Source organism: Lissotriton helveticus, chromosome 1_1 (genome assembly GCF_964261635.1).
Source record: "Lissotriton helveticus chromosome 1_1, aLisHel1.1, whole genome shotgun sequence".
Lineage (NCBI taxonomy): Eukaryota > Metazoa > Chordata > Amphibia > Caudata > Salamandridae > Lissotriton > Lissotriton helveticus.
This window is the reverse complement of record NC_136057.1, coordinates 140274412-140293528: the sequence shown is the minus strand read 5'-3', so window position 1 is coordinate 140293528 and position 19117 is coordinate 140274412. Positions and strand designations below refer to the sequence as shown.

Below are 19117 nucleotides of genomic sequence, written 5' to 3'. Positions count from 1 at the left end.
AACTCAGCCTTTGCTTGAGACCCACCAGGAATGTTTGTAAGTGAACACTTCCAGACTCAACCACTACATGGTAAATTAGTGCACAGTATGCAAATCTAGAAGAGATTTGTACAAACAAGCTAATGAGATACTATATTAACACAGGTTTGGTCAGCAGATTGCAAGACTCACTACCTAATCTACTGAAAACCACCATACGGAAAGCTCACATGTACCAAATAACATTAGCCAAAATGATTTGGGCTATACGATGGCCGATCACCCCGATCACCCACTGAGACCATCTGCTGAGAAATCCATAAATGGCAGATCTCAGTGTGTCTTCGAGGCCAATTGGCTAGCGATTTACTACACAGATGTAGTATATCATGAATACAAAAATCAGACACCAGCAGAATGCAAACAAGCAATCCCAAAGAGGCAAAGTTTGTACAACTTTTTATTGTCAAAAAAAATATTTTGATTCCAAGCAGGTATCTTATTGTGAGGAGGACCTATAGACATCATTGCATGTCTTACAAAATCTAATTGGAATAATCTGTGTAAATCATCCAAGCCCCAGCAGAAAAAAATGAATCATACAGCCACATAATGTAGCAGTCTCCCACTCCCACTGACTGCATAAATAGACCTGGTATCAAACAAGAGACTGCGCAGTAACGCTTAGAACATTAAAGATTCTGCACACACCCATGGCTAGTCACTCGCACAACTGAAAATGAATTATTCAATTAAACAGAAAAATAACTAATATTTTACAAAATATTTCAATAGAAAAACATTTTTCTGAGCCTCAGCATAGCCATATGTGCACAATCACCAGCTGGTCATGCTCACAAGGAGCCAATCAGCCCTTTCTATCTGGAGCGGGGAGGTGTTGACAGTCTAGAATGGGTGGTGCAAGAGTCTGGGACATTTGCAGTAGAAGGGAGAAAAATAAAAAAAAACTGCTACTACCCTGACTGTCCATTCAACAAAACCAGTCTCCCTTTCTACAGCTGAAAATAAAACTCAGGAAACGCTGAACAAAATGAAGAAAAATTAAAATAACTTTAAGACTTGAGATGCAGGTTGTTGATGCAATGACTACACACATTTTTATGCAATTCAAATATGTACAACATATCCTTGTCTGTACCAACAATGCTGTGGGTCTACATTCCTAAGATTGCAGCTCCCATGGTCTGTGGTTGTCTTCCGAATGGGTCATTGATTGCTGTGTGGGAATCAGGCTCACATCTTCGGCAGACATCAAGGAGGAGAATCATAACCCATCCGCTTGGTAAATTAAATGTCTTTCGTGAACAAAGCTTTGAGTAAAGATGGGTAGATGGGCTAGAAGCTATTTTCCCTCCTTACTGAGATCAACACAGCAACTGAGATATGGAAAACCATTAGCAACCAACACTGAATGGATATGCAAATTCTATGGTTCAACATATAGCAAAATTATGTTCTGTTGACTTTTGCCAGGTTTAGGACAAACCAAAAGTGGGGTTTGATGACACCCCATATGACTGGTTCACTTCAGTCAATCGAATTGGAGGGTGATTAATAATGGCAGTGCCATATACAGTTCAAAGAAACTTAAAGTACACCAGTGCAAGAAAGCTCACAAATTCCTTTTGCCAAACATCATTTCTTCTTGCAATACATATTCCCTCCCTACTTCTACTCTTCTCTGTTCTTCATACTTTGTCACGGCTACTTTGCATAAAATACCCATTACAGTTTACGTAAGCTTTGGCAGTTCAATACAATGTTTTCATGCTACCTCGATACCCTGAGGCATCAATGAACCAAAGGCAAATCTGCATCAGATGTTAAAATAGGACATTCAATGGCTGCTACAAGACGTAAAACCTACTTGTGCGTAGGTCACAGTCTTCCAGTTGCAGCTGACAGGATATTACATTCAAGGAGCCATGGGTATAATCAGCTGAGCAATGTAAGGTTATACTTAAGGGACAGACTCGGGCAAGCCTATGCAACATGACTCTGGCAAGCATATGCAACATTGTGTTCCCATCTTATTAGAGGCATTCTTGATCACATTCGCTGCTCACAATCACTTGACTAATTATCTGTTTATGTTGGTAGTCTTATTTGACACTGATTAGTCTGGAGTTCCTTGGCACCACGCACCCATTAGGGTTACCACTTCTGCACAAGCGATAAATCAAATCATTAGGCTTTGCTAGGGGTGTATTAAGTGAGGATACTGATGAGGGCGTGTCAAATGCTCTAGTTTGCTATATATGACTGTATAGCATAGTTACACCACAAGGCAGTCGTCTTGTCTGGACCTGTAAACTTGCAACATCATACTCAACAAAACTGACAGCTTGCTCTTCCTACTTGCTCCATGGGACAAGACTTTGACACCGTCACAATTAAGTACAAGTACTCCATAAGCGTAAGTTATTCCTACCAAAAACAGCTCATTTGGTGAACATTTCACAGTATCCTTGTCAACTTCTTTGTTGCAATGAAGAGCATAAGGACTATCCGCCTTCCAGTGTTCTCACTGAAATCTGGTCAAGTGCAAAGAAAGCAAGTGATGCTAAGGAACAGATCCATTTAGGAATTTCTACTGAACATCCTGCTGTGCAGGAGACCAACCACATTGCATAATTAGTTTATCCAGCAAGTCTCCTTTTTGGTATCCAACTGGCATGAATTCAAAAACCTTGCATTATTTGACTAAAACCTTATTTGTGTCTGCACAGTTATACCCTTAATTGAGTGAGTGTGTTACAAAACGAAAATCTTAGAGCCCTTCCTGACCTGCACTACTTCAGCTTAGGGGGATCAATTTGAACCACTTACATTTGTAACCATATTAACGCTCAAAGCTAAACAATCCAGCAAGTAAACAAATTCACTCCTGGGAGGGATGGAGGAAAATATCCTCCACTATAAGCAGCGCCCACTGCATTAGGAAGAGGAAATGGCAGCAAGTCCGGAGACAGTTTTAGAAAAAGCAAACACTAGTTGCTCACTTTTGTTAAGGTCATGGTGTTTTGAAAAGTGCAGCCATATAGATCAGGATTAGGAACAGTGCAAACAAAGGACTATGGATTGTAGTGAACCAGCTCTAAATTTTTTGTGGTTGCTGCACACATTAATAAGAAAAAAAGGGATGAGCCAGGTGGTCAACAAGCTAAAGGTTTACCTCGTTACCACTGAGAAATTAGGAAGTGTGCAGCTGTAATTTCATGCCTTGCTATCGGTCTGAAAGCTTGCCTGATGAACAGCTGCAAGCCATTCTTATAAATGACTTCAGTGTTATTTGGTGGAATATCATTTGCAGCGAGTGGAGGGTGAATGTGTTAGGATTGAATATCATAGACATGTAGTCTTTGGAGAAATCGCTCTGCTTCAAGCTTGGAGCCACTTTCCTGTTGATGAATTTGCTCCACTGGAAGATGATCTGTAGACAATCAAAGCTAACTTTATTTCCAGTTGTTTGAAGTAACAGAGCATCCAAGCCTGCACTTTAATGTGTAGAAAGCAGCCTTATTGATGCTGCAGTGGTCTACTGACATGAGTAAATTACTTCTTGCTTCTCATACAGTGCTGGCGACCTCAGGAATTCCACATACAGAATACACCACAGGGAAAGCACAGCTAACCCAAAAACGAACATAAAAAGCAGAGTCTTTATTGTGGAAGACTCTTGACGCTTCGGCCAGTAATTGAGCCTATGCCTTTTCTCACCTGAACTCTAAGGGACTTTACTTTCTTGCTAACAGGAAACAATGCAACAAAGTGCCTTGCCAAGTTCAAATTTAGAGCCCAAGCACACAGAACAAAAACAACAAAGATGGCATTGTGGCACTGAATCAGCCCAGTGAGAATTTCACAGACAGCAAATACCAGGTCCTCTGGAACAGTTAGGTTCCCCACAAACAAACCCTGTCAGAATAAACAAAATAAATTAAGTGAAACTGTGAAGGAGGAGCATTCTCTTATTGCGCACTTCAGTTTTAATCCTCCTCCATCCAAGCTTTTACTCTTCAGTAGACCAATTATGCCAGGCGGCAAAAGCAAGAGCAAACGTGTGACAATCCAGAGAATGGTGGAGGGGGGGTTCAAGCCCAGGCCCATCGAGCACACGTGCTCACTCCAAGACTTCCGGGAGCACATCGAGGCTGGCTGCAGTCTGTGCCTTGCACCGGACTCTCCTTGGAGGAGAAGGGTTTGGGGAGGGGTGTTTTGGTGGCAGGGACACACAGAGCCCATCCGTAGTCTTTCACTCCGCTGCCCACTAGCTGATTTTCTGAATGAGCTTGTCATCTGACAGGCAGTACAGGCTGTTGATTGAAAGGTCTGAAATGAAGCTCTCACAGGCTGAGCGAGTAATCTGTTTGCAGCCACGAAGGTCAATGAGGTTGATATTGGGGATTCGTCTAAGGAACAGCAGGCATTGATCTGTCATCTTATTGCAGCCTGTTCAGAAAGAAGAGAACAAGAGGTTAAGAACACGAAAAAACTGTTTGGAGCAGATGAACAAGTTACTTACTTTTGGTAATGTGCTTTATGGAGACTGCTGTATGTAACCATATAGACCATACCTTTTTAAATATCCAAGATGCCAGACTGGATATGCAAAGTTTCTACAACAGATCCTGTGCACTGGCTGGTTGTGGCATCAAACCGTGGAGATTCCATCCCACATCCAGAATTAAAGACCCTAAGCGGACTATAGGTGTCAACCCTGTGCACCGATGCCCTACACTTGATAAACAAACTATAGCTCCTATTGGAGCAACTGGATTATCAATTATAAAGTGCCTTCATTGAAGGAAGAATCCATCAAATCTGGGTAATCAAAGCACAAAAGAATATTGTAACAGCCAAATATTAATCTACCTAACTAATGGACCATAAGGATGGAGCCACTAAAGGAAGGGTGGGGGGAAGGGGTCATATTCTACAACCGGGTTTACTGTTCATGTCTATGGAAACGCAGAATGATCAAAGATTCATTAATCTGCAGAAATTATGAAACTAATGAAATCAGACTGAACCAAGTTCTGTATCATCACTTGGGGTGCCCAAGGGTGCCACCAGTGTTTGCCCATTTAAGATGTAGCTTCCACTGCACAGCATGTATGTGCTACCCAGCAGGATGCTTGAAGAACAAGAAGCCCCAGAACCAGGCACTAGCCTGACATAAGTACCGGGGAACAGGGGTCGCCATCATTGCATAGGCAGGGGGGTGGGGGTACGCCTAAGGTAAAACAAACTGGTGGAACAAAAGAGTGGTGGACAAAAATGGGACGTAGTAACCGCAATTATCAACCTGAATGACCCACTGGTCCGAAGTAACTGCATGCTGCCTGGTAGACAAAATCAAAATCTGCTCTTACTGATTTCATATGACCATGGTAGGGGAAACCTAAGCAGTCTGGTGTGGATGTAGCTGGTGAGGATTGCCTGTCTAAAGGTGTCCACAGCTTTTGCCACCACCAATTCCAGCCACAATGTTGGCAGGCTGTAATCAATGTGTCTGAAGTCAAGACCCCTGTAGTGTCCCCGGAACGTCCGGTACTACTGATATTTGGCACCAGCAGTAGCCAGCCTGTCTTTAAAGAGCTCTTGTTGTAAATACACCTTCGTACTGAAGAGCCTGTCTCTGTCAATCAACGTTGCTTGGAGATCTCCAGAGGACCTGGGTGCAATGAACCAAAGCATATTGTCGAACAAGGATGCCAGTGCCCATAGTGCCGCTGACAGTCTAGTGTCTAGACCAGCTCTAAGAATGCATTGCAATATAAAGGCATCATGTAGGGTTTGAAAAAAGGAAGACCTTAAGACCCCAGTGTAGGAAGCTGGCTCTGTATATTCTATACCAAAATTAGGTATAGTGTGCACAGAGTCCAGTGGAACCCCAAAAGTAGGCAGAGGTAAAATAAGATAGCACCTTATTCTCTATTTGTGGTAGTGTGGGCGAGCAGCAAGGCTTTATCAGAGGGTAGTGGTAAGCATTTATTGTAAACACTCAGGCAAGAAATTATGTCACACACTTAAAGACTGTACTCCGACCAATTTGGTTTGTATAAAAATATTTAGTTTATTTCTAGAACCAAGCCAGGCCTGGTGCAGGTAAGCGAAATAATACTTTGCAGGTATTTTGCAGTTGAAATACAATTGAAATGCAGTTGGATGCAATGAATAAGTTACTTACCTTCGGTAACGATATATCTGTAAGAGACATTACTTATGGATTCCTTACTTTAGAATTACCACCAGGCATCAGACTATCCAGAGAACTTTTCTTCAGCAGTACCCCTGCACGTCTGTAGGTGGCGTTGGCCAACTCCGCATTCGTCGTCATGATCGCCAGAATGACGTTGCGGTATCTACTTAGACGCCGCACCTGCGCGCAGACGTCAGTTCTTTACAAGACATTCCACAATAGAAGCGCAGAGCCATGCAAGCCAATGGGGCATAAAACTAGGTCCCTGAAAGGGAGTCACTCACTCTAGAAGTCAGTTCGCAGAAAGGAGAGGATGGGTGGGGCAGTAAGGAATCCATAACTAATATATGTCTCTTACAGATACATCGTTATCGAAGGTAAGTAACTTGTTCATCTGAAAGACTATTCGTTATGGATTCCTTACCTTAGAATAGAAACCTTAGTAATACAATACTAATCTCAGAGGTGGTTCCAAGAACCAAGTTCACACCAGGAAGTCTTGAAGAGCAGAGCAACCAAAGAAAACAGTCTCGTCGGACTTGGCTGTCCAGGCAGTAATGTTTGGTGAACGTGTGCAAAGAAGCCCACGTGGCTGCCTGGCAGATTTCATGAAGGGGGACTCCACGTCCCAAATCAATTGTGGCTGTCGTCGCCCTGGTGGAATGGACGCGCAACCTTACTGGAGGTTCCCTTTTTCGCCAAGGAATAACACATTTTAATGCAAAGAGGGACCCAGGGAGAGATGGCCAACAAAGAGCTGATTATCGACCCGGAATGGTTTTGTACGATCCAGGTAAAATTAGCGCGCACGTTTTGGATCCAGACGGTGGAGCCTCTCCTCTTTAGAAGGATGTGGGGGCAGAAAGAAGGTGGGCAAAGTGATGGTCTGTCCTATGTGGAAAGAGGTAACCACTTTGCGAAGAAAAGAAGGTAGAGTTCAGAGAACAACCTTGTCCGGATGAACAGCAAGGAAAGGTGGCTTAGAAAAAAGTGTTTTGAAGCTCACTCACCCTGCGAGCACAGGTGATGGCAACAAGAAAAGCAGTCTTTAAGGTCAAGAGTCTGAGAGGACAATTATGTGGCGGCTCGAAGGAAGCGCACATAAGATAAGTCCGAACAAGGTTCAAGTCCCACTGGGGCATTACGAAAGGAATAGGAGGAAACAGGCGAGTAATGCCCTTAAGGAAACGATTTACAATAGGGGACTTGAAAAGAGAAGGCTGATCAGGAAGGTGAAGAAAGGCCGAAATATAGCCCTTGAGGGTGCCCAGAGCAAAGCCCTGGTGGGCTGTAGACAGTAGGAAGAGGAGAACCTCAGAAAGGGGGCAGAAAGGGTATCCACAGCCTTTGCTGCGCACCATGCTACAAATTTGTTCCATCTACAGGCGTATACTATTTGAGTAGAGAGACGCCTGGCAGCCAAGGTACCATTACAGACTTCAGGAGGAATGGTGAGGTGGAGGCTGTACAGGTTTGGGTGGAGGACCTCCCCTGCTGTTGAGACAGAAGACCCCCTAACCCCCCCCCCCCCCTCTGCAAGGGGCAGTCAGTCTTATTGGAGGATCGATGGCCATGTCCAAGAGCTCGGGATACGAGACTCTGTGCCCAGTCCGGAGCCACAAGAATTACTTGGGCCCGGTTGCGCTTGTTCTTCAGCACTCTGGGCAGATGTGGTATAGGCGGAGACCACTACTCCACTCGCGACAAAAAGCGTCGCTTAGCGAGTGCCGCCTTGAAAATTCTAACGTGCAGAACTTCTGACATTGCACGTTCTCTTCAGGGGTGAACCGCCCTGTCGTGCAGGGAACCTGCCAAGTGTTGAACCACCCGGGACATGCCCTGATGTTCCAGCAACTGCCAGAGACAAAGGGCCTCCTGACAGAGGTTCCACGACCCCACTCTACCCTGTTTGTTGCACTACCACATGGCGGTGGTGTAGTCTGAACACCTGCACTACTCTCCCTTTGACAGAAGGAAGGAATGCCTTCAGTGCAAGATGAATCGCCGTAGCTCCAGAAGGTTGATGTGGAGCCAGGACTCCGCCGGAGAAGAAATGCGTTACTTACCTGTAACTGCAGTTATCCAGTATTGGTGTCTTTCATAGATTCACATGCCTGAATCATTCCCCGTCATCGAGACGGGAGTCTCCGGTACATAGAAAAGCAATGTCCTATAGACATATATAGAGAAAAATAGGCCTAAGGGCCTCACCTTAGTAGCCTATCTAGTCCTTTTGTAAAAAGGACCAAACTCCAGAAGGTAGCCAATCAGCTATCACCTCCCTCTAGAACCTTCCTGTCAGGAGCCTCAGTCTCTCAGATTTTCGTACGCACCAAGCTAGGTAGGCGTAATACTGTTAGAGAAAGAAGTGAGTCCTTCCAGGGGAGGCGGGAGGGTTGCATATGAATCTATGAAAGACACCAATACTGGATAACTGCAGTTACAGGTAAGTAATGCATTTCTTATCCAGTATTATGGGTGTCTTTCATAGATTCACATGCCTGAATCAGAGTAGCAAGCAATACATTATGCACATTTCTGATGGAACAGCATATACCAGTCTGTAGATAATACATATCATGCGACTATGAGCCATCAATAAATAACAAGAAATAAGTAAATAAATGTGCATACCAGCGAAGGATGGCGGGAAGGAGGAAGGCTCACCTCATTGGAATAGATGGCGAAACACAGCCTGGCCCACTGCTGCATCCTGCATCAGTTCCGTATCCAGGCAGTAGTGCCTGGTGAAGGTATGCGGCGACTTCCATGTCGCTGCTCTGCAAATGTCCAGTATTGGCACCCCAGTGAACAGTGCAGCCGATGTGGACACAGCTCTTGTAGAATGAGCTCTTACTTTGGAGTGCAATGGCCGTCCGGCTCTGTCGTGGCAAAAGGCAATTGCCGAAGATATCCATCTTGAAATACTTTGTTTGGAAAGCAGCATGACTTTCCTTGGTCTACTAAAAGCGATGAATAGCTGATTTGTTTTCCTGAACTGTTTTGTCTTGTCAAGGTAAAATTTAAGACACCTCTTCAAGTCCAAAGAGTGCAGGGTTCTTTCAGCTGCAGTGCTGGGATTTGGGAAGAATGATCGGAGGACTATAGGCTCATTTAAATGGAAGTCTGACAGGACCTTAGGAATAAACCGAGGATTAGTTCTTAAAACTACTCTGTCTTCCTTAAACTGCATGAAGGGATTTTGCATGGAAAGAGCCTGTAGTTCACTGACCCTTCTTGCGGAGGTCAGTGCCAGTAGGAGGGCTGTTTTCCAGGAGATGTATTTGACATCTGCCCTGTGAATGGGTTCGAAAGGGTGTTTCATCAATTGGTTGAGGACCACATTGAGATGCCATGTTGGTGGAACCCTCCGAGGCCGAGGAAAGGATCTGTAGAGTCCTTTAAGGAATTGTTTTATTAACCTGTGTGACCAGAGAGAGGGCCCTTTTGAAGTTCTTGCCTACCGTGAAATCGCCGCCAAATCAACTCTGATGGAGGCGTGCGCAAGGCCCGACTGTGCAAGGTGTAGCAGGTATGGTAGTAGCTGCTCCGGAGTAGCCTGAAAGGGATGCAGACCTTTGTCCTTACACCAGATGCAAAAGCGTTTCCACTTTAAGGAATAGGTTTTGTTTGTGCTCTCCGCTCTTGCCTTCGCGAGGACATCTTTGCACTCCTGCGGGATGTCTAGCTGGCAGAACTCTCGGTACTCAAGAGCCAAGCTGATAATCTGAGTGATTTCAGATTCGGGTGCTGTACTTGGCCGTTGGACATCGTGAGCAGGGATGGATGTTGATACAGACAGATTGGCGGGTGAACTGAGGTGGTCCGTGAACCAATGCTGCCTCGGCCAGAACGGGGCAATCAGAATCAGAGTGCAGTGCTCGGTCTTCATCTTTCTGAGGACTCTTGGTATCAGAGGGAACGGCGGAAAGGCGTACGCAAACACGTTGCGCCAGGCGATGGAAAATGCATTTCCGAGGGACCTTAACTGGGGATGCCAACTTGCAAAGTTGCGGCATTTGGCGTTCTCCCTGGTGGCAAAAAGGTCGATCTGCGGTGACCCCCATTCCGAAAAGATGTGATCTAGCACCTCTTGGTCGAGCTCCCATTCGTGGGACATAGATCTCTGTCTGCTTAGAGCATCTGCTATGACGTTGTCCTTGCCTGGGACATACTCCGCTTTTAACGTGATACTGTGGAGCACAAGCCAGTTCCAGATTTTCTGCGATTCGCGAGATAGTGTGAGCGAACGCGTTCCTCCCTGCTTGTTCAAGTAGTGCATCGTCGTAGTGTTGTCGGTCCTGACGAGCACTGGGGAGTTCTTGATGCGCGCTAGGAAAGCCTGCAGAGCTAGAAAAACTGCCCTCAGCTCTAGGAGGTTGATATGGAGCTGCTTTTCCTGGTCCGTCCACTTGCCGCTGATCTGCAATTCCAGTAGGACCACTCCCCATTCCTCTAAGGAGGCGTCCGTTGTTACCACATGTGGGGCTGCAGGAAGCAGGAATGGTAGCCCTTGAGAGGTTCTTGAGCAACCTCCACCAGAGTAAGGCCTTGGTCATTTGTTGAGTTATCACAATGCGATCCTCAAAAGAACCTGTGCTTTGAGTCCATTGCCTGGTCAAGGCCTCCTGCAGTGGGCGCATTCTGAGCAGACAGTGGGGAATAAGCAGGATACACGAGGACATCATCCCCAAGAGGGACTTGAAAGTACGGACCAGTAAAGTTGTCTTCGAGGCTACTACGGTGGTGTGAGAAGTTGGCCTGATGTGCAGTGTTCACTATTCTAGTGATCACTATATATCAGTCCAAACAACCCTTATTGATGATTGGTTGTAAGTCAACCTTATAGACCAGCTATCCTAGTAGCATGGATACGAGCAGTCTAAGGCTAAGACTCTAGAGGGCGTGTTAAGCCAGCTGTTTTACCATCACATTACCCCTTGAACACCCAGTGAAAGGACACCACACAAGTGTTATGAAAATAAACAATGTATTTATTAGAATCACAACAACCCTGTACTCTTTATGAGGACAGGGTGCTAAGCACACAACAAAACTCTTATGAAAATACTTAAGTTAGCACGTTATACACAAATGCCCGAGGGGCACGAAAAACCATATACTTAAAAATTGGAATGCGAAATTACTGGCAGGTAAGTACAGTAGTAATAGGCTTTGGACTCGCTAGGACTTGACTATAGAATCGTTAGATTACTTCTAGGAGACCTAGGGGACTCGGGTGCAGAGTGTGCACTCTCACGCGGGATGCGGGACAAAGTCTATGGGAGCTAGTAAAGGCAAAGTTAGTGTTCACGGGCGAACCCGACCTGGTGGGAAGAAAACGACAGTGGATCCTGACCCTAGGATAGTGAGGCTATGCTGGGACACCGAAGTGCCGAAGTTACCTAGCCCAGGGGCTGCAGCTGCATAGGTCTGAAAAGACGTCGGGGATCTCGTTGCCGGACCAGGAGCCTGGAAGAAGGAAGTTGCTGGCAGGCGACCAGTGAAGAAAAGTTCGATGGCTCCAAGCCTGGATCAAGGAAGAAGAAAACCTGAAAGCAGAGGGGACCAAGTTCTTGAATCACTAGCCAGTGATTAAGTGGGCACCAGGATGGCACCGGGCGAAGTCACCTCGACTAGGTGAGTGGGCGACGCTGGCTCTGCAGATCTCACGGACCAGGAGGCGTTGTCGGCGACCAGGATGGAGAGGCGAGCTGTCCCACGATGGATGAAGCTGTCGGCGTCGAAGTTACCCAGGATTGGGCAACAAGCCTTGGCTAATTCAAGCCCACGCGGTGGACTCAAAATGGCGTCTTGAGTGGACCAGGAGGGTCCGGGGTGCTCCTCTTTTGGAAGGGAGCAAGGGCCAGCCTGGAGCAACCAGACCAGCAGCAGAAATGTCGTCGGGCGTCGTTCGGAAGGCCACAAGCCAGCGGGCTAGTAGCCAAACAACGCGGTGAGCAGCAAAAAGCAGAAGGGCCCCACGCAGATCGTGGAGATGCTGGGAGGCTGCACTTCGGTGCTGGAGCTGCTCAGGGTCGGGGCTTCTCGGACCCCAAAGCACTCACCAGGAAATTACTCGGCGGGCTTGCTGGAAAGAAGTCGTGCAGTCTTGAAGATGGCCGGTCCCTCGAGGTCTCGTCACACCCACGAATCTCAGCGTGACTGATGATGTAGGTAGAGGTCAGAGGTGCCAGGGAAGCCAGTTCTCGTCGAGCTGGGCAGTCTTTATCCGGAGGAGAGACTTGCAGCAGACCGCAGTGTTCTTAAGATGGTGCCTGCGGATGCAGGGTGACTACTCCTTAGTCACAAGGGAGAAATCTTAGGAAGAAGTCTTGAGTTCCTTTCGTGGAAAGTAGTTTCAGGATTCAAAGATGATCTGATTTGGAAGGGGGCCAGTTCCTACCTTTATCCTGTAAAAAGGGGCTGGCACGCGACTAAGTCCTGCCCTAGGGGTGGGACTAGGAGGGGGGTGGTTACACCCACTTCCTTGGCGGGCTTTTCCCCGGCACAGGGTCTGGAGTGACCCTGGAACTGGTTCCAGCCAGCCTATGCACAGTGAGCACCGGGGTGCCACGTGCAGTCACCTTCCTCTAAAGCCCTGCCTACCTACAATACACAAAACCCTGTCTGGGACGGTGCTGGCACCGCCCCTGGCAGGAAACCCTTTGTCCTTGCCTCCTGCTCTGGGAGGACTCCCAGCAGCAGGAGGGCAGACTTGTGTCTCGGTGGCAGCATCCATTTTGTGGAGCTAAGGCTATGTCTGACTTTAACCGGGGTTAGGGGTTACATACATGTCGTGTCCCTCTAGAAGGGTGGAATGCTAACCCCGTCGCCAGAATTGGCGAGGGGTTAGTATTCCAATTCGTATGACACCTTACTCGACATGTTTTGATAAAGCGATACCAGAGTTGGCATATAACCGCGAGGATTATAATGCACTTAAGAGTATATGGTATGCGATATCGTGGAAACGGCTAAGGGATGGATCCCGAAAGCCGCAGACAGGCTCAGCTCATGCCAGAGCACCATCTCACACGATTCCAAGCACTCTGCCTTCAGGATTGTTAAGGCCTGCCATAGGAGTGACTGATAGGAGATCTGTGTGTCCATTTTTAGGGTTAGATATAGGTATACTATATCTAAAGCAAAGGGTGAGTACACCACCTTGCCCCAGCTGTCAAGCAGCCAGTTGTGTCAGATTTGGATGGCCAGCCAGGGGTGGCATAATACATGCTGCAGCCCCTGGTAGGCCCTGGGTACACCTATGCCCTGGGTACCTAAGGTACACTGTACAGGGACTGGTAAGGTGACTCAGTATCCAATTTAGATATGTACCTAAGGTACATGGAATCCATTTTACAGAGAGAGCAGTAGGCCTGGGGTCCTGAATAGCAGGGCCCCAGGTCAACTAAGTCAGAAAACCAGCAAAACACCAGGCAAAAAGTTGGGGGCAACCATAGTCAGGGATCTACCTTCCTACAGGTGGCCAGAGTGATAAGCTTGTGCTTTCTCTCCTGAGATGGGAATGCTTTTGAACATTCCGTATCCAATGTCGCCCCGAGAAAGGTAAGAACTCGGGAGGGCTGTAGAGTAGACTTCTCGTGATTGAGCGTCAGGCCCAGGTGCTGGAAAAGATTGAGACAGGCGCTGAAGGACTTGGCTGCGCCTTTCATAGATGGTGCTTTCAGCAGCCAGTCGTCCAGATATGGGAAGACCCGGTGTCCATACTGTCGTAGGAAAGCCGCCACTGGAGAGAGGCACTTGGTGAATATCCGAGGTGCCGACTTGAAGCCAAAAGGGAGGACACAGAATTGATAGTGTTGACCCGCCACTGCGAATCTGAGGAATTTCCTGTGGCCTTTGTGAATAGGGATGTGGTAATATGCGTCTTGCAGATCTAAAGACGTCATAAAGTCCCCTTCCTCTAGTAACCCCAAAATCTCCTGGATCGAACCATGCGGAACGATTGACTCTTCAAGAATGCGTTGAGTGCCCTGAGATCTAAGATGGGCCTCCATTTCTTCCCTTTCTTTTGTATCAGAAAGAAGCGGGAATAAAATTCCTTTCCTCTGTGAGCTGATGGTACTCGCTCTATTGCTCCTTTCTTCAACATAGAAGAGACCTCTTGGAGTAATCGTAAATTCCTGTGTTGCATTTTGCGAGGAGGAGTTGTCGGGGGAATTGATTTGAATTCCAACGAATGTCCGAATTGGATCAATTAGAGCACCCACCGATCTGTTGTAATTGATCTCCAATTGTCGAGGAAGTGTGTCAGTTTTCCTCGAAGTTTGAAAAAATGAGATTGTGGACGGACTGGCTGCTGGAAAAGGTCATTGGCGTCCGCCAGTGGGTGTCCTTTGGTTTTTTCCCCTGTAGTTGGACTTTCCATACGAGGTCTGGCGATCTTGTTGCTGCCGTCGCTGTTGGTATCGCGATCGGCCTTGATTATAGGAGTATGTGGATTTGTTTTGGTAAGATCCTTTGTGAGAGGATTGACCTCTACCCCTGCTCCCTCGAAAGGACTGGCTCCTAAACTGTAGTGTGCCAAGCGCCCTTGCCGTATCTTTCTTGATCGTTTGTAAGGCCTCGTCGATTTTCTCCCCAAAGAGGTGTTGGCCATCATAAGGCATGTCCAGTACCTTAGTTTGGACCTCTTGGCGAAAAGATGTAGCTTTAAGCCACCCCTGCCTTCGCAAGACCGCAGCCCCTGCCAGCTGTCTGAAGCTGGTCATTGCAACATCCATCGCACAATCTATAAGTTCCGATGCTGATGTTTGGCCCTCTTTAAGGAGTGATTGAACCTCCTCTTTCACGGCGTCTGGTAGCTCTGCCAGATACGGAGCAATATCCTCCCACAATTGCCTGTTGTAGCGGCCCAGTAGCACAATGGAATTAGCTACTTTCACAGTCATGGCCGACGTGGTGGAAAAGCGTTTGCCAATACTGTCTAGTTTCCTGCCCTCCTTGTCCGGTGGAGCGGACAATGGAGATGACGGATTCCTAGAATTTTTCTGTGCCGCCTGGGTAACCACAGAATCTGGCTTGGGATGACCAGTAAGGCAGGCTGGCGCTGTTGTTGGTGCCGTATACTTTTTGTCCAGCCGTGGTACCACTGCTGAGACTGAGGCTGGTGTCTGCATCAGATGTTTTCCCTGCTCCCATATGTGGTCAATGATAGGAATTGATCTGGTTGTTTTCTTAACCGGGTCTTTAAAATCATACAGGAAACAGTCTGTTTCATGAGATTCCATCGTCATATGGAATCTTTTGGCCGCTCTCTCCACTAAGTTGTGAAATCCACCAATGTCCACTGGCGGTGAGTCTGAGGTAGTGGGCTCAGGTGTGGCAGGAGAAGGAGCGATGTAGTCCTCATCATCTCTATGGTCAGACTGGTCATCTCGGACCTCTCCATCCTCCGGTTCTTCAACTTCCTCGTCAGAAGACAGGATATCCTGCACTGGCTCGCTTTCCTGGCGGATCACTAATGGTGATGGTCTAGGCCGTGAAGATGGAGTCGGTCCAGATGTAGCTGGATTTGACCCCGTTGATGGAGCAGAGGTCGATTCAGGAAATCGCTGCTTGTAGTCTTGAATCAAGAACTGCAAGTCTGAAACTATAGACACTGGAAGGCATACCATTGGCGTGACTTGCGTCTGGACTTGTGAAGGCCCAGTCTCTTCTGTAAATTCCACTTCATCCCCCTCATCATCAGTGCTTTGGCACTTCACTATTCGGTCTGAAGGACTGGTGGCCTGTCCGTACAGATCCTCGTCTGAGTCCTCGTCCTGCAGTAGGCAAGTTGGGGGCAACCTTTGCACCCTACTGGGAGACGTTAAGTCCGGTGTTATTGACTTTTTTGTGCCCTTTTTTCCTAGAGGGGTTTGATGCAAACCGTCTGCTGGTGTTAATGGCCCAGTCGTCGATGGTGGGATCGTAGACGGCTGAATGGCAGCTGACGACGGAGAAATCAGCTCCGATTGGTTCCATAGTGTCGACGATGACGTAGTCGACGGTGTCGTCGTCGGCTGAATATCAATCGTCGTCGTTGGCGCCTTCGTCGAAGGTACCTTCGTCGACGGAACCTTCGTCGACGGTGTCATCGGCGTAGTCTTCGTCGACAGCACGCTCGTCGACGAGTGTCGTCGTCGTCTTCGGCATGCTCGTCGACGAGAGTGTCTTTGTCGACGGCGTAGACGATGACGGTTTTGGCTTAGTCGTCGACACTGATGTCGTCACGAAATCTTTATCGTCGTCGATGGCTTTTTAATGAGGATAATCGACGACACAGGCTTACCCGCCGTCGACGATGGAGTAGTCGAAGAGAAGGCTGACGACGCCGTCGACACCGTCGTCGTCGAAACAGACTGGAGACACAGTCTTCTTCTGCACTGAGGAACGTCGACGAAGTCGTCGTCGACGCAGGCTTCTTGAAGGCAGGAACCTCCTTGTCAGACGTTGTGGATTTTGCCTCTGAAGACTTTTTGACAGTCTTTTTAGGAGGAACGTCTGTAGGGCTAGGGGAAGCAACCCTTGGCCTCTTCAAGGATAATTTAGAGGAAACAGAAGCTATCTCACCGTCCTCTGAAGACTCCAGGTTGTCTCTGGTTTTCAGCCTGTTCAACCAGAGTAATAGTCGTCCTTCTCTGTCTTTTAGAGTTTTCGTAGAGAATGTTCTACAAATTCTACATTCTTTTGGAGTATGGTCCGGATAAAGACAGTATAAGCAGGTTTCATGCTCATCGATATGGAGCCTCTTCTTACCACAAGAAGAGCAAGCTCTGAAGAGACCCTTCTTCTGTTAATCAGCCATGGTAGAACTATCCAATTTCTGTGAAGAAAAGAGTTTAAACAAGGAAACCTGAGGAGAACTCAGGTGGAGACTCCCTAGCACAACGTGCGGTAGAAAATCTGAGAGACTGAGGCTCCCGACAGGAAGGTTCTAGAGGGAGGTGATAGCTGATTGGCTACCTTCTGGAGTTTGGTCCTTTTTACAAAAGGACATAGATAGGCTACTAAGGCGAGGCCCTTAGGCCTATTTTTCTCTATAGGACATTGCTTTTCTATGTATCGGAGACTCCCGCCTCGACGACGGGGAATGATTCAGGCATGTGAATCTATGAAAGACACCCATAATACTGGATAACAGAGTCCTCTAATCGCCGCCTCCCCCATGTGGCCACCCCACGACAGAAGTAATGCTTCCGTCACCACTGTGAACTCTGTTTGGGGAAGGGAGAGGAATCTGCTGTTGATCCAATCCTGGTTCGTTGGCCACCACTGCAATTGGTGTTCAGTGCCCTCTGGGATCTGGATGTAGTCAGAAAGATTCCCCATATGCTGTGCCCACTGGAACTTCAGGTCCCACTGCATATGCCACCTGGCGTGATCCACCAGAAGGATGTAGGCGGCCATGAGGCCCAGCAGCCTCAGGGTCATTCTGACCGAAACCTAGGATAGAGGCTGCAAGATCATAGCCTGAATTTCCCAGACTCGCAGTCCAGGAGGATAAGCCGCAAACTGCGCTGTTTCCAGAACTCCCCTGATGAAAAGGAGCTTCTGAGAGGGAATCAAGTGCGACTTTGGCACGTTGATAGTGAATCCCAGCAAATGCTTGAGGTCCGCCGTAGTTTGGAGGTGGGAGATGACAGCCTGTGGTGAACTCCCCTTCAACAGCCAGTCGTCGAGATAAGGTAAGACTGGAACCCCTGATTTGCAACCACCACCATCACTTTCGTGAACACCCGAGGGGCGCTGGTAAGGCCAAAGGGGAGCACGGTAAACTGAAAATGCTTGTGGCCTACCGTGAACTGTAGGTAACGCCGGTGGGCAGGCAGGACAGGGATGTGAAAATAGGCGTCCTGCAAGTCCAACCCGACCATCCAGTCTCCAAGATCGACGGTAGACAGGACCTGAGTGTGAGAAGTTGGCCTGATGTGCAGTGTTCACTATTCTAGTGATCACTATATATCAGTCCAAACAACCCTTATTGATGATTGGTTGTAAGTCAACCTTATAGACCAGCTATCCTAGTAGCATGGATACGAGCAGTCTAAGGCTAAGACTCTAGAGGGCGTGTTAAGCCAGCTGTTTTACCATCACATTACCCCTTGAACACCCAGTGAAAGGACACCACACAAGTTGTTATGAAAATAAACAGTGTATTTATTTATAACAAGACTACCCTGGCTCTTTATGAGACAGGGAGCTAAGCACACAACAAAACTCTTATAAAAATATTTAAGTTAGCACAGTATATACAAATGCCCGAGGGGCACGGGAAACCATATACTCAAAAAGTGGAACGCGAAATTACTAGCAGGTAAGTACAGTACTAATAGGCTTTGGAATCGCTAGGACTTGACTATAGAATCGTTAGATTACTTCTAGGAGGCCCAGGGGACTCGTGTGCAGAGTGTGCACTCTCACGCGGGATGCGGGACAAAGTCTATGATAGCTAGTAAAGTTAAAGTTAGTGTTCACGGGCGAACCCGACCTGGTAGGAAGAAAACGACAGTGGATCCTGACCCTTGGATAGTGAGGCTATGCTGGGGCACCGAAATGCCGAAGTTACCTAGCCCAGGGGCTGCAGCTGCATATGTCTCAAAAGACGTCGGGAATCCTCGTAGACGAACCAGGAGCCTGGAAGAAAGATGCTGGCAGGCGACCAGTGAAGAGAGTTCGAGTTGATCCAAGCCTGGATCTTGAAGATGGATGACACCTGAAAGCAGAGGGGACCAAGTTCGTGACTACTAGCCAGTAGTCAGGTGGCACCAGGAGGGCACCGGATGGTAGTCACCTCGGCTAGGTGAGTGGGCGACGCTGGGCTCTGCAGATCTCACGGACCAGGAGGCGTTGTCGGCGACCAGGATGGAGGGGCGAGCTGTCCCACGATGGATGAAGCTGTCGGCG

The 19117-nt window shown here is 47.6% G+C and overlaps 1 protein-coding gene across 2 annotated transcripts in view; it reads right to left on the bottom strand.

The window, feature by feature from the left end:
* Positions 1-421: 421 nt before the first annotated feature.
* The window catches only part of KDM2A (lysine demethylase 2A), a 789087-nt gene continuing 770391 nt past the window's right edge, over positions 422-19117 (bottom strand). For both annotated transcript variants that reach the window (XM_078657462.1, XM_078657547.1), the window contains one exon: positions 422-4452. In XM_078657462.1, coding sequence (XP_078513588.1) covers positions 4271-4452 — 182 coding nt within the window. In that variant the 3' untranslated portion in view covers positions 422-4270. The remainder of the gene's footprint in view (positions 4453-19117) is intronic.